Raw genomic sequence first — 13,949 nt, forward strand, 5'->3', positions numbered from 1 at the left:
CCTCTGTTAAATTCAATTGATTGGACATGATTTGAAAAGGCACACACCTGTCTATATAAGGTCCAACAGTTCACAGTGCATGTCAGAGCAAAAACCAAGCCATGTGATTGAAGTAATTGCCTGTAGAACTCCGAGACAGGATTGTGTTGAGTCACAGATCTGGGGAAGTGTACCAAAAAATGTCTGCTGCATTGAAGGTCACCAAGAACACAGTGGCCACCATCATTCTTAAATGGAAGAAGTTTGGAACCACCTAGAGCTAAAGTTTGGAACCTTCCTAGAGCTGGCCGCCCAGCCAAACTGAGCAATCAAGGGAGAAGGGCCTTTGTCAGGGAGGTGACCAAGAACCCGATGGTCACTCTGACAGAGGTCTAGAGTTCCTCTGTGGAGATTGGAGAACCTTCCAGAAGGACAACCATCTCTGCGGCACTCTACCAATCAGGCCTTTATGTAGAGTGGCCAGATGGAATCCACTCTTCAGTAAAAGGCACCTGACAGCCCGCATGGAGTTTGCCAAAAGCACCTAAAAGACTTTCAGACCATGAGAACCAAGATTCTCTGGTCTGATGAAACCAAGATTGAACTCTTTGAACTGAATGCCAAGCGTCACATCTGGAGGAAACCAGGCACCATCCCTACGGTGAAGCATGGTGGTGGCAGCATTATTCTGTGGAGATGTTTTTCAGCGGCAGGGACTGAAAGACTAGTCAGGACCAAGGGTAAGATGAATGGAGCAAAGTACAGAGAGCTCCTTGATGAAAACCTGCTGCAGAGCGCTCAGGACCTCAGACTGGGGCGAAGGTTCACTTTCCAACAAGACAACGACCCTAAGCACACAGCCAAGACGTGTGGCTTCGGGACAAGTCTCTGAATGTCCTGGAGAGGCCCAGCCAGAGCCCGTACTTTAACCCCATCGAACATCTCTGGAGACCTGAAAATAGCTGTGCAGTAACGCTCCCCATCCAACCTGACAGAGCTTGAGAGGATCTGCAGAGAGGAATAAGAGAAACTCCCCAAATACAGGTGTGCCAAGCTTGTACAATAGTGAGCCTATTGATATCTGATGTATTGGTGACTAAACAAAATGTTCTCATGGTATTTCACAGAAAACTTAGATTTTGCATGGATGACTGAAAATTAATTTACAGCAACAACCTGGGGAATAGTTACAGGAAAGATGAATGAGCCAATTGTATGTTGGGGATGATTAGGTGACTATGAGGGCCTGATTGGGGAATTAGCCAGGATTAACACAATAAGTGTCATGGGATCGTTAGTGACCACAGAGAGTCAGGACATCCGTTTAACATCCCATCTGAAAGACAGCACCCTACACAGGGCAATGTTCCCAATCACTGCCCTTGGATATTTTTTTGGCCAGAGGAAAGGGTGCCTCCTACTGGCCCTACACCACTTCAAGCAGCATCTGGTCTCCCATCTAGGGACCAACCCTGCTTAGCTTCAGAAGAAAGCCAACAGTGGGATGAGGGTGGTATGCTGCAGATAGAGGAGGGGATGATGACCTAACACCTCTGAAAAGAGTAGTGTGACAGAATTGTCTGTGGGGAGACCGGCGCAGAACTGCTGCAGACGTATGTGTGAGTGTGTGTGAAGGGAATAGACTCGAGAGGACAGGAGAGAGAATGGGGGGGCACAGATGTTACCATGACCTCTTCATTATTAATGACCTTATGTCAGGCAAAGTGCTGTTAACGCCTCCTCACCAGCCCAAACTGGCAGAGATAAGTGAGTGTAGCTGTTCCCACTCCCAATGATGGCAAAGAAAGAAACCTTATTATAACTTGTCCCAATTTCATTTATATAAGGGGAGTCACAATTGGCCCTGGCTGTCCTCTTTAGTTTGTATTTAAGAAATGACCTTGCGTCCTCTGCCCCTTTCATCTACACATCAAAAGTTCCTCTCTCTACATTTTAGCCATTTAGCAAACACTCTTATAGAAGCCTAAGTGTTATTGTTTATTAGTTTACTCCAATTGGGGGAGAGATGGTAGGGTTTGCTGGGAATAAAAAAGGTATATTCAAAAAAAAAAGGTATGTGTGTATGTATGTATGTATATATATATATATAAATGTGTGAATGTTAGGTATGAATGTTTATGTATGCATATGTATATGTATGGGTATGTATGTATATGGATATATATATTAACCCAAAAAAGAAATGGGGGATTTGGAATGATGCCGACAATTACATTATGGAAGCAAAAATCTTTCCGCAATATTTAGCTGATCCAACCCTAAAAACAAATGATAAAATGTAACACTCTAATCCAGAGCAATTTGGGTTAAGTGCCTTGCTCAAGAGCACATCAACAAACTTCTCACCTAGTCAGCTTGGGGATTCAAACCAGCGACCTTTCAGTTACTGGCCCAATGCTCTTAACCGCTAGGCTACCTTCCATCTTTTTATTTTCTTTCTTTCTGCCCTCTCCTATTTTCCTCTCCTTTAGTTTCCTCTTCTGTCATTAGCTATTGTACATAACCTCTACCTCTCTCTTTCCCATTCTCACCCATCTCCAACTGTATAACTCCCCCTTCTCCATATATTTTCTCTTTACCTCCCTCTCTCACTCTCTCTCTTCCGCCTGTCACGGTGATGATGTGTTGACCCTGTGGGAGCTGGTGGAGTCATTGACCGTGTGGTGCTGAGTGCTCCGTAGGACCTGCTGCCACGCGACTCTCAGACACACAGACTCCATCTCCTCTACTCCTAGCACCTGCTCCAGCATCGGTTAACCAGTCTTACTTTAGAGCCGACACGGACTCCATCTCCTCTACTCCTAGCACCTGCTCCAGCACAGCTTAACCAGTCTTACTTTAGAGCCGACAGACTACATGCACATTACATTTTATAGTGTTTTTTTATTACGGTGCGCCAGAGTTTATAGGTAGCTGAACACAATATAACATTTTTTATGGCCTTATGCTATTTTACCTTTGCCTATAAACAGAAGATTCTAAGATATTTGTTGAATTGCCAGAATTTCACATGTAGCCATTATGAGGGAGACAAAGTCCAGGGTTTGTGTAGTATCTGTCAGCGAAGATAAGCTATGTACTGAAATGCTGGATCATGCCCTGCACTAATCGCCAGAGAGGTGAGGGAGCCAAGCATCGACATAGAGTGATGTCATAAAGAGACTCAAAGGAGCTCTACCCAGCATGCTCAGCGACCGAAGCTCCTGCAGTACTCATGAATATTGAAAGGAAATGGAGAGAGAGGGAGCCGGGAGATAGGGGAAGAGAGAGAGATATGGAGAGTAAGGGAGATGGGTAGAGTGAGAAAGCGTCAGGGAGGGGGAGAAACGGGGGGTGGGGTAGAGGAGAATAGGAGGGGGAAAGGAAAAATGGGGAGAGAGAAGAAGGAAATATAGAGAGTGAAAGGTAGAGAGACAGGGAGTGGCATAGACTGAGGTAGAGGGAGAGAAGGGGGCACAAAAAAATATGAATGTTGATGTGGAACTCAGACTGCTATAATGTAATGAGAATGAGAAGAACTGGCACTGCTCACCAGGAGAAGAGCAGAGAGAAGTTGAATTTTAAAATCCCTTTTATTTGATCAACACCCTATACTGCAGTACCAGTGTTTTCCACAAGAACATAGAGTAGCCAGCCAAATAGAAAAGTAGCCAGCCAGGCGTCCCTGGGGTGGGGGGGGGTATCTTTTTTTGCTGAGGGAGCTCTATTTTGGTGGCCTCTAGTACATTCTAATGACTTGGTTCCATCCGAAATACATAGCAAAATTATTAAATACTTGATTGAGTTTACCTCCCAGAAAGACAGGACTTTACAATTTAAAATGTATGACAGTGTATTGTTACTTGTTTTTGATAACATCTAGTTCCAGGGATATATTATCAGGACTATTTTCTAAGTAAGAGAACATAAAACCTTTTTGAACATTTAACCTGTCTTCTCTTGAGATTCATCTTATTTACAGTTTTACTGCAATATATCAATTGTCACAATTTATATATTTTATTAAAACAGAAAATTTAAGTAAATGACCTACATTATCTTGAAAGATAAGCCAGTCTTAAGTATTGTATCGTTCTGATTTTAATAAAAAATGATCATTAGGTATGGCCCTATAAAACACATAATTATTTTTGTCTGATTCTGTTTTGTTCTTTCCCAAATTCCTTTTTGTCCATTTTGTTTTTCAAGGTTTCGGTTTATCCCAGTTTTTTCAGGTTTTAACTTTAAAAATCCCTCTTTTTTTATAGAAAAACAACTAAATTGGAACTCCACAACAATGCTTTAAGCACATAAGGAGATCACTTTTGAGATCTGGGAAAAAATCGGAGAAATTAGAAACCCTTTAATTCACGTGTGCACCTACAGTAGCACCATGCTCAAAGGGATCAGTGTCTGCTTTTTAAAATTAAATATATACAGTACCAGTCAAAAGTTTGGGCACACCTACTTATTCAAGGGTTTTGGGGGGTGGGGGTATAGAGATGGGGTAGTTATTAAAAAATCATGTTAACCACTATTATTGAACACTGAATGAATCCATGCAACTTATTACGCAATTTTTGCCGGCTGAAAATGAGTCTGTAACCGGCTGATTAGCCAACGGTCGGCTCTAATGGAAAACACTGCAGGACACCACATCAACATTCAGCCCTCAGACTTCGAGCTCATGTGTACCAGCCTTTAAGATAAACAAGGTTAAAAGGGTTTAAAAGGAAAGCTCCAGATCCCCCTCATCATTAACAGAGCACAACACTTTGCTATATATAGCCTAATGCTAGCTAGCGAACATTGAACCTGGTTGGTTAGCTACCTGCAGATTCATGCAGGGTATTAATGTCATGAGTTCGGATTATGGTCCATTATTTACCTAGCTACTGTTAGCTAGCTACATGTCTCAACAAAAGACTCTATGTAAGTAACCATTTCAATAGAATGTCACTGCGACAACTGTTGTAGCCAGAGCGAATCTACCAGCTACGTCTATCTACTCCAATTTCAGAGCACTCTCGTCTGAGTGTACCGGAGCGCAGAATAACTGACGAATTTACGAACGCTCAATATGGCCGGTGTCAGTAAACGTTGCCAAAAAAGCGTAAATTGGGGGCCTCTCGGGAGGTCCGTGGGGCATAGCACAATTGGCCTAGCGTCGTCCGGGTTAGGGAGGGTTTAGGGATATCCTTGTCTCATCGCGCACCAGCGACTCCTGTGGCGGGCCGGGCGCAGTGCGCGGTAACCAAGGTCGCCAGGTGCACAGTGTTTCCTCCAACACATTGGTGCGGCTGGCTTCCGGGTTGGTTGGGTTGTGTTTCGGAGGACGCATGGCTTTCGACCTTCGTCTCTCCTGAGCACGTATGGGAGTCGTAGCGATGAGACAAGATAGTAATTACTAACAATTGGATACCACGAAATTAGGGAGAAAAAGGGGATAAAATGTATTTTAATTAAAAAAAATTTTTTTTACGTAAATTGTTGCCAGCAGCACAGTTGCAGTAACCAACGTTCTGGATAACATAAAAACAATGGTCAGTGAGCTGTTCTCTCATTTGTGTCTGGAAGTAGCTAGCCAACGTTAGCTTGGGTGCTTAACAACTGCTGTTGTTAGGACAGAACGCTCGGATCAGCCCTTAAAGAGATGGGTGGGGCTAAAGCTTAAGAGGGTGTGAACGATGCTGAATGTGTGTAGACGAAGAAGAGCTCTCCAGTAGGTACCAAAATATTCAAAGGCCATTTTCTCAAAAGCGAGATTACAAGTTTATCAACTTTCAAAGCAGAATTATTACATTACATTACAAAGAGCCATGACTACATAGAACTATATTCCACATCAGGTATCTGATGCAAGCAGTAGAATCAGATTTGAAAAACAGATAAAAATACATCTTATGGAACAGCGGGGACTGTGAAGCAACACAAACATAGGCACAGACACATGCATACACACACGATAACATACACACTATACACACACGTACACATGGATTTTGTGTTGTAGATATGTGGTAGTAGAGTAGGTGCCTGAGGGCACACACTTAATGTGTTGTGAAAGCTGTTGTGAATGTCTTGTAATGTTTAAAAAAGTGTATAACCACAATTTTGCTGGACACCAGGAAGAGTAGATGCTGCCTTAGCAACAGCTAATAGGGATCCATAACAAATACAAATACAAAGTACCAGGTCGCTATTACTTAAACTATATTTCGGCCCTAGAATGAAAAGCCTGGAAGAGAAACCCAACCCCAAGGCCAAAAACCCGCTGGTTGGTAGCGCAAACAGCCCTATCAGTCTTGGACATTCCATTAAGAGATGAGCTAGGACAATGCTAGGATCCAGGTGTACCAGATGCCTATTGGTGGCTATCGCCCTATGTATGATCCTCCATTGGAGGTCAGCTGCCCGTTTATCAATTGGCAGCTTGTACAGAGATCACCAGAAGTCTTTTGGGGAAGCACCTGGACCAAGCAACTCAGCCCACCTTGTTGACTTCGCCCCTTCCAGAGAGCACACGTGCGACCCCTAGACACATGCTGTGTACATCGCCTTCTTCCCAACTGTTATGAACCCAATTCTAGGGTTGTGAATGACAGCTGCAGCCCCTCATAGAGAGAGGGAGAGAGATGGAAGGAGACAGAGTGATAAAGAAGAGAGAGAAGGAATGTGATCTACAGGTTTCTTCCATGAAGCCATTAGGGGAATATGGGATGGTTAAAGAGGGAGAGGGAATCTGATACAGTCTGAGTGGAAGTTAGGGGAGCTGAGAGAATACAATGGTTTTGATTTATACAGTGCACAGTAACTAGACATGGGTACAGATGTAGGATCTTCATTTGAGCCAGTTTGCTACAGCAGGAAAATAATCCTGCATCAACAGGAAATGTGAATTATTATGTGGATTATAATTAATGTAGGGGTCGATCAATTTTTTGTACATTTTAAAATGTCAGATTTGATTTGCCCTCAATAAAAATATATCAACCCCTACAAACATTTTCATTAATTATAATTCACATAACAATTCACATTTCCTCTAATAATTCACATTTCCTGTAGCTGCAGGACTATTTTCCTGCTGTGAGAAATGCTTGTGTATTTGTGTGTATCTATTGGCTTTATTCATCTGTATATATGTCTTTATAGGCACCATGTATAATGTGAACAGTAGTACACACTATGTGCATGCATTTCAGTGTGTTAAGACAGAGAGAGAAATAAAGTGAGAGATAAAAAAGTAATTATGCTTTGATTGTAATGGAGTGCACAGGCAGTGGCCTGACAGAGACTATAAATATTTCAGGGCCTCCGTTTTAGCACGAGGGAGAAGAGACAACAGGAAGCTCCTTATTTGGATGTGGCTCATTACTTATTCATGAGAAGGGAGTAATTTTGTGGCTTTTTGGCATGCTTCTCTTCATGTTCAAATAGTTGGAATAAAGAGAGGGGACATATGGAAGTCTGTGTGTGTACAGCATGTGAGTGTGTCCGTCCGTGTAAGTGCATATGTATGACCGTGTGTGTGTGTCTGTGTGTTCGAGTGCCTCATTCCAACACACGTACGTGCCCTCTGATACTCTTGCTGTCTATCAATATTTGATCAACTCCCACTCTTGAGCGCCTCCTGGGCTAGTTATTGATTTCTCATTCTCTAGGCCATGACTCCATCTTGCCAGTCATGCAGATGGGATGCAATGCTTTCAGGAAAATGTGCTCCCAAAACAAAAATGTAGGAAGTAACAAATCAGAGGTTAATCTATCTCTACACAACACAGCACACCATTTGCAGAAAATACTCATCTCAATGCCAGATTTACCAGCATAGGGATGGAGAGAGATGCAGAGAGGAAACTATTACCTCCTAGGGGATGTTTTTCAATTAGAAGTCTCATGATGAAAGGAAATAGAAATGTGCTGAATGGAAGGAGTGAAGAATGACTGGAGGAACCAGACCAGAGATGATAAGAATAGTGCTGATAATTATAGATGGAGTCTAGTGTATTTATAACAGTGCACAATGACCTTCCAGATCCAGCAATTGTTTTAGCAGAGTGTATCTCTGTTTCCTCCTTCTACGGCTGAGCTCCAACTGGCTTCTGTGCTGTAGCTAATCCTGACTGTCCAGGGACCTGTGAGACTGCCACCACTCAAAACCCCATCGCCCAGTCTACTGCTAACTGAGCCTCATCATACTGTGTGTGTGTGTGTGTGTGTGAAGTAGAAATGGGTCTTTGAGTAAACCCAGGAGGGTTCATTACTGTGATCCATCTCTCTCTGATCCTACTGGTGCTTACGTTAAAACCGCTTGACCTCTGTGTGGCTATTTTTTGTGTTTTTATGTGTGCCTGTGTTGGTATACAGTAGGTGTCTTCAGGGGAAGGTCTTTGTGTGTGAATGTGTGCATGTATGTTACTACATGTCAGAACATTCACAGCTTTCACAGTTTCTGCCAAAAGTGCCAGACCTGGGTTGGAGCAGGGACAACATACTACTACTTTACATCAATCATAGACTGTAACAAATCCCAGTCAAGAACAGTACAGTACCTCCAGCTACAAGCCCCTCATCCTTAAATAATTATGGGTTTGGTTGATTCTCTAATTGGCTTGCCCTCTCCACTCTGCTCTTTTCTGTGGAGATTTAGGTGCAGTGGCATCTGCCCTAAATGCTTTGTCTGTCTGCCTGCCTGTCCCACTCTCTCTTCTGTGTAAGTGGAACTGAGCTGAGAGAAGCTGAAGTATGTCCATCTATTCAACATTATCCGAATTCTTGACCTGATAACCAGGCATTTACCTCTGTGTTACTCCATTCCAAAGACATGTTCACTGCTGTCTGTGATCTTCTCTAAACCATGTGATCCTAGAAGGCTGCTCTCAGTTTCAGGTTTTTTCTCCAGTTGAAGATTTGCTGACAACCGGTCAGCTGTGATAGAAATACATATAAAAGATCTGTCTGAAATCCTGAAAGTCAATCTATTTATCTCATACCTTTTCTTAACTAATTCTACACTCAAAAATAAATTTATCGAATTGTACTTAGAGGTACAAGCGCTTATCACGCTTGCTCTGTAAGGCACGTCCATTGTACCATTTGTTATAGGTATATAATTGTACCCTTGCAGTTTGAGCCAAAATTTACAAATTTGCCTTTTTAGGGTACTACCACATTGACAAAGTAGTTTTGACCTTTTATGTGGCAAAAAGGTACCTCTTCTCTATACCAAGTCCCTCGTGTACATGCCTCTCCACCTTCTCACTTCTTCTTCCCAATTTGGGAGTAGCCCCGACCAGGACTCGAACCTAAACCCAAGCTAACAGCTTAACCATTACGCCAAGAGGTCCGTTGTACCGCTTGACAAGGTCGCTCAGATTTGGGTTAATGACGCTACAATATAAATTACAGCACTTTATTGTCACATGCTCTTATGTAAGCTTTTATAAAGACTTCAGAACTGGCAGCGTAAATGCTCAAACTTGAACAAAAATAACCATAGACCACTTAAACTGGTACAGAACTAACCGAAAGCCACACCCCCACTGAGCTACACCTCCAATGATTGTACCTTTCAAAATATTGGGTATAAAAATGTACCATTATAGTAAATGATTTGCACATTTACCCTAAAAGGTACCGAACTATACCATGTGAAATCATGTGTACCTCTGAAGGTACATTATATGTATTTTCATATGTTAGTACCCCAGGGAACAATACTGTGCCCTAACTGTACCCTTTGTTCTGAGAGTGTACAGTACCTGAAGTTAAAATATAAAGTGGAGCTCTAAGTTGTATTAAGGAAGTATTTCTATGTGATGTGAGGACACGTTTCTGAATCTAAATCACCAGTGACGGGTGCTGTCACTACAGTAACGACTTCTGACCACTCTTCTGTCAATGGCTTTTGTCATCCCAAACCGAGACAGTGTTTCACACTATCAAATTGCTGAACTTTTCCCATAATCTTGACTGTTATGATTAGTGGGCTAAGCTTGCTGAATGGATAGTTTTGACTCCCCCAGAGGATCTTGTATAGCAGTGGGGGCGCTCCACACTGGACCGGCTCCAACGACTGGCCAAGGAAACGCATGACTCTCACTTCTAGAAAAATATTTTTTTACCTTTATTTAACAAGGCAAGTTAGTTAAGAACAAATTCTTATTTTCAATGATGGCCTAGGAACAGTGGGTTGACAACCTTGTTCAGGGGCAGAACAACAGATTTGTACCTTGTCAGCTTGGGGATTCAATCTTGCAACCTTTCGATTACTAGTCCAACGCTCTAACCACTAGGCTACGCTGCCTCCCCCACAATAATAATAATAATAATGACTCTTACGTTATAGAAACAGCTACAATTACCAAATATATTTACAGGATACAAAATCGTATTCCAGTTTCTATATCATCTAATTTTCCATCCTCTCAACTTCTTCAGTTACCCACCTGTGATTATGTGTCATGGAGCTTGTTGCTCATAATGTCTACATTTACGTCTTGTGGAATATTTTGTCTTTGAATGTAATGTGTTTAATAAGTGTGGAATTGCAGTTGGCTTTTTTTGCCATGGTGTGTTTGGCGGAAGGCATACTTTCTGTTGATTTATTGTAACATAGCTTTTATTTGGATATAGCACTGCGTTTTTGTATTCGTGTGTTTTGGCTCAAATGTGGCTGTGTGTGTTTAGTCTTTTAGTTGAAATGAGTGTTAGCGTCTCCTTGTGTGTTTGGCTCTGTTTTCGCTCGGTTGGCTGTGGCTTAGTAGAGCAGAGCTCCGGTCTTCCTGGGCTGTGGTGTCTGCTGCCTGTCTTTGTCACGTTAGACATGGCTCCATATTGGAGCTGGAGCTTTAGATTGAAGCTGGATGGTGTGTGTCATACGTGTGTGCTGTTGTAGTCCTAGTCCATTGGATATGCTGCATCAGGGGTATCCCAGTGTTTGCTTATTTTCATACTCATCTTAGGCTACATGCCTTTGTGTGCATGAATTTCCTTCTAAAGCCACCCATTATGTGGCTGTAAATGGTATGTGGGACTGTCACGATCGTCTTCTTGAGAGAGAGAGGACCAAGGCGCAGCGCGTGAAAAATACATCTTCTTTAATGAAGGAAAAACCAAACACTTACAAAATGTGAAGCTAAACAGAACTAAGTGCACACATGCAACATAGAACATAGACAATTACCCACAACCACCTAAAGCCTATGGCTGCCTTAAATATGGCTCCCAATCAGAGACAACAATAAACAGCTGTCTCTGATTGAGAACCAAATCAGGCAACCATAGACTTTCCTAAACACCTACACTGAACACAACCCCATACATACTAAAAACCCCTTAAACAATACACACACCCTAAACTAGACAAAACACACAAAGACAACCCACCCCAACTCACGCCCTGACCAACTAAATAAATAAAAGAAAAAGGAACAATAGGTCAGGAACGTGACAGGGACTGTGTGTTCATGATTGTTTGCGCATGTTTTTCGGTTGTGCGTTTTCTTTGCCAAGGTGGATGGGTTTCTTTTCTTTGCCAAGGTGGATGGGTTTCTTTACTTTCCCAAGGTGGATGGGTTTCTTTTCTTTGCCAAGGTGGATGGGTTTCTTTTCTTTGCCAAGGTGGATGGGTTTCTTTTCTTTCCCAAGGTGGATGGGTTTCTTTTCTTTGCCAAGGTGGATGGGTTTCTTTTCTTTGCCAAGGTGGATGGGTTTCTTTTCTTTGCCAAGGTGGATGGGTTTCTTTTCTTTGCCAAGGTGGATGGGTTTCTTTTCTTTGCCAAGGTGGATGGGTTTCTTTTCTTTGCCAAGGTGAATGGGTTTCTTTTCTTTGCCAAGGTGGATGGGTTTCTTTTCTTTGCCAAGGTGGATGGGTTTCTTTTCTTTCCCAAGGTGGATGGGTTTCTTTTCTTTGCCAAGGTGGATGGGTTTCTTTTCTTTGCCAAGGTGGATGGGTTTCTTTTCTTTGCCAAGGTGGATGGGTTTCTTTTCTTTGCCAAGGTGGATGGGTTTCTTTTCTTTGCCAAGGTGGATGGGTTTCTTTTCTTTGCCAAGGTGGATGGGTTTCTTTTCTTTGCCAAGGTGGATGGGTTTCTTTTCTTTGCCAAGGTGGATGGGTTTCTTTTCTTTGCCAAGGTGGATGGGTTTCTTTTCTTTGCCAAGGTGGATGGGTTTCTTTTCTTTGCCAAGGTGGATGGGTTTCTTTTCTTTGCCAAGGTGGATGGGTTTCTTTTCTTTGCCAAGGTGGATGGGTTTCTTTTCTTTGCCAAGGTGAATGGGTTTCTTTTCTTTGCCAAGGTGGATGGGTTTCTTTTCTTTGCCAAGGTGAATGGGTTTCTTTTCTTTGCCAAGGTGGATGGGTTTCTTTTCTTTGCCAAGGTGGATGGGTTTCTTTTCTTTGCCAAGGTGGATGGGTTTCTTTTCTTTGCCAAGGTGAATGGGTTTCTTTTCTTTGCCAAGGTGGATGGGTTTCTTTTCTTTGCCAAGGTGGATGGGTTTCTTTTCTTTGCCAAGGTGGATGGGTTTCTTTTCTTTGCCAAGGTGGATGGGTTTCTTTTCTTTGCCAAGGTGGATGGGTTTCTTTTCTTTGCCAAGGTGGATGGGTTTCTTTTCTTTGCCAAGGTGGATGGGTTTCTTTTCTTTGCCAAGGTGGATGGGTTTCTTTTCTTTGCCAAGGTGGATGGGTTTCTTTTCTTTGCCAAGGTGGATGGGTTTCTTTTCTTTCCCAAGGTGGATGGGTTTCTTTTCTTTGCCAAGGTGGATGGGTTTCTTTTCTTTGCCAAGGTGGATGGGTTTCTTTTCTTTGCCAAGGTGGATGGGTTTCTTTTCTTTGCCAAGGTGAATGGGTTTCTTTACTTTGCCAAGGTGGATGGGTTTCTTTTCTTTGCCAAGGTGAATGGGTTTCTTTTCTTTGCCAAGGTGGATGGGTTTCTTTTCTTTGCCAAGGTGAATGGGTTTCTTTTCTTTGCCAAGGTGGATGGGTTTCTTTTCTTTGCCAAGGTGGATGGGTTTCTTTTCTTTGCCAAGGTGGATGGGTTTCTTTTCTTTGCCAAGGTGGATGGGTTTCTTTTCTTTGCCAAGGTGGATGGGTTTCTTTTCTTTGCCAAGGTGGATGGGTTTCTTTTCTTTCCCAAGGTGGATGGGTTTATTTTCTTTGCCAAGGTGGATGGGTTTCTTTTCTTTGCCAAGGTGGATGGGTTTCTTTTCTTTGCCAAGGTGGATGGGTTTATTTTCTTTGCCAAGGTGGATGGGTTTCTTTTCTTTGCCAAGGTGGATGGGTTTATTTTCTTTGCCAAGGTGGATGGGTTACATTAGCAGGCTTTGTGTCTTGTTGTAGGGAGTCTTCCAAGCTTATGAATTGTGTATACCTGTCTTTATTGTGTTTGTGTTACGTAACAGGTGGTCTTGTTCTAGGATTGTGTTTGTGTGTGTGTACTGTACACTGTATTTGGAAGCGTCTGCCTTTTATATCCACACAGTTTGAGTACAAAGAGTATGCACTTTCATCCTTTAGATTTAGATGCACAAGGATGTATGTGTGTGTTTATTTATCTTTCCATACACACTTCATCTATATGTCCTCAGACTCCCTTGTGTCGGCCGGTATTGTGCATTTGTACTTTAAACTTGGGTTTATGGGTGTGTTAGTTCTTATGCGTGTGTGTTTCTGTTTGTCAGTAAATCACATTACAGTAACAGGCTTTGACTTCGTCTACTGACTTCAAGACTAATATCTAGTCTGCTGTGCGGTCTGCATGTGTGCGTCTGCAGACCGTATCTGTGTCACATTAACAGGTCTTGTCTTCGTGTTGATGTGTCTTCTAGGCTCATGTGGTTCAGCGCCGGCTTGGCCATCAGGACAGTAGTGTGAGCTCTGAGAGGTCGACCAGTCGAGCCCGGGGAATATGGTACTATGACTACAGAGTAAATATCATCTGAAACACACGCCGTGTACTTCAACACTTTCT

At 42.6% G+C, this 13,949-nt stretch overlaps 1 protein-coding gene across 12 annotated transcripts in view; it reads left to right on the plus strand.

Moving 5' to 3' along the window:
* The window catches only part of LOC129863887 (ankyrin-1-like), a 79,672-nt gene that overhangs the window by 19,107 nt on the left and 46,616 nt on the right, over positions 1-13,949 (plus strand). For 7 of the 12 annotated variants that reach the window (XM_055936266.1, XM_055936270.1, XM_055936268.1 and 4 more), the window contains exon 2: positions 13,807-13,905. The exons of the other annotated variants lie outside the window; for them this stretch is intronic. In XM_055936266.1, the coding sequence (XP_055792241.1) occupies positions 13,807-13,905 (99 nt within the window). The remainder of the gene's footprint in view (positions 1-13,806; positions 13,906-13,949) is intronic. 12 annotated transcript variants of the gene reach the window in all.

The sequence above is a fragment of the Salvelinus fontinalis genome, chromosome 10 (genome assembly GCF_029448725.1).
Source record: "Salvelinus fontinalis isolate EN_2023a chromosome 10, ASM2944872v1, whole genome shotgun sequence".
Classification (NCBI taxonomy): Eukaryota; Metazoa; Chordata; class Actinopteri; order Salmoniformes; family Salmonidae; genus Salvelinus; species Salvelinus fontinalis.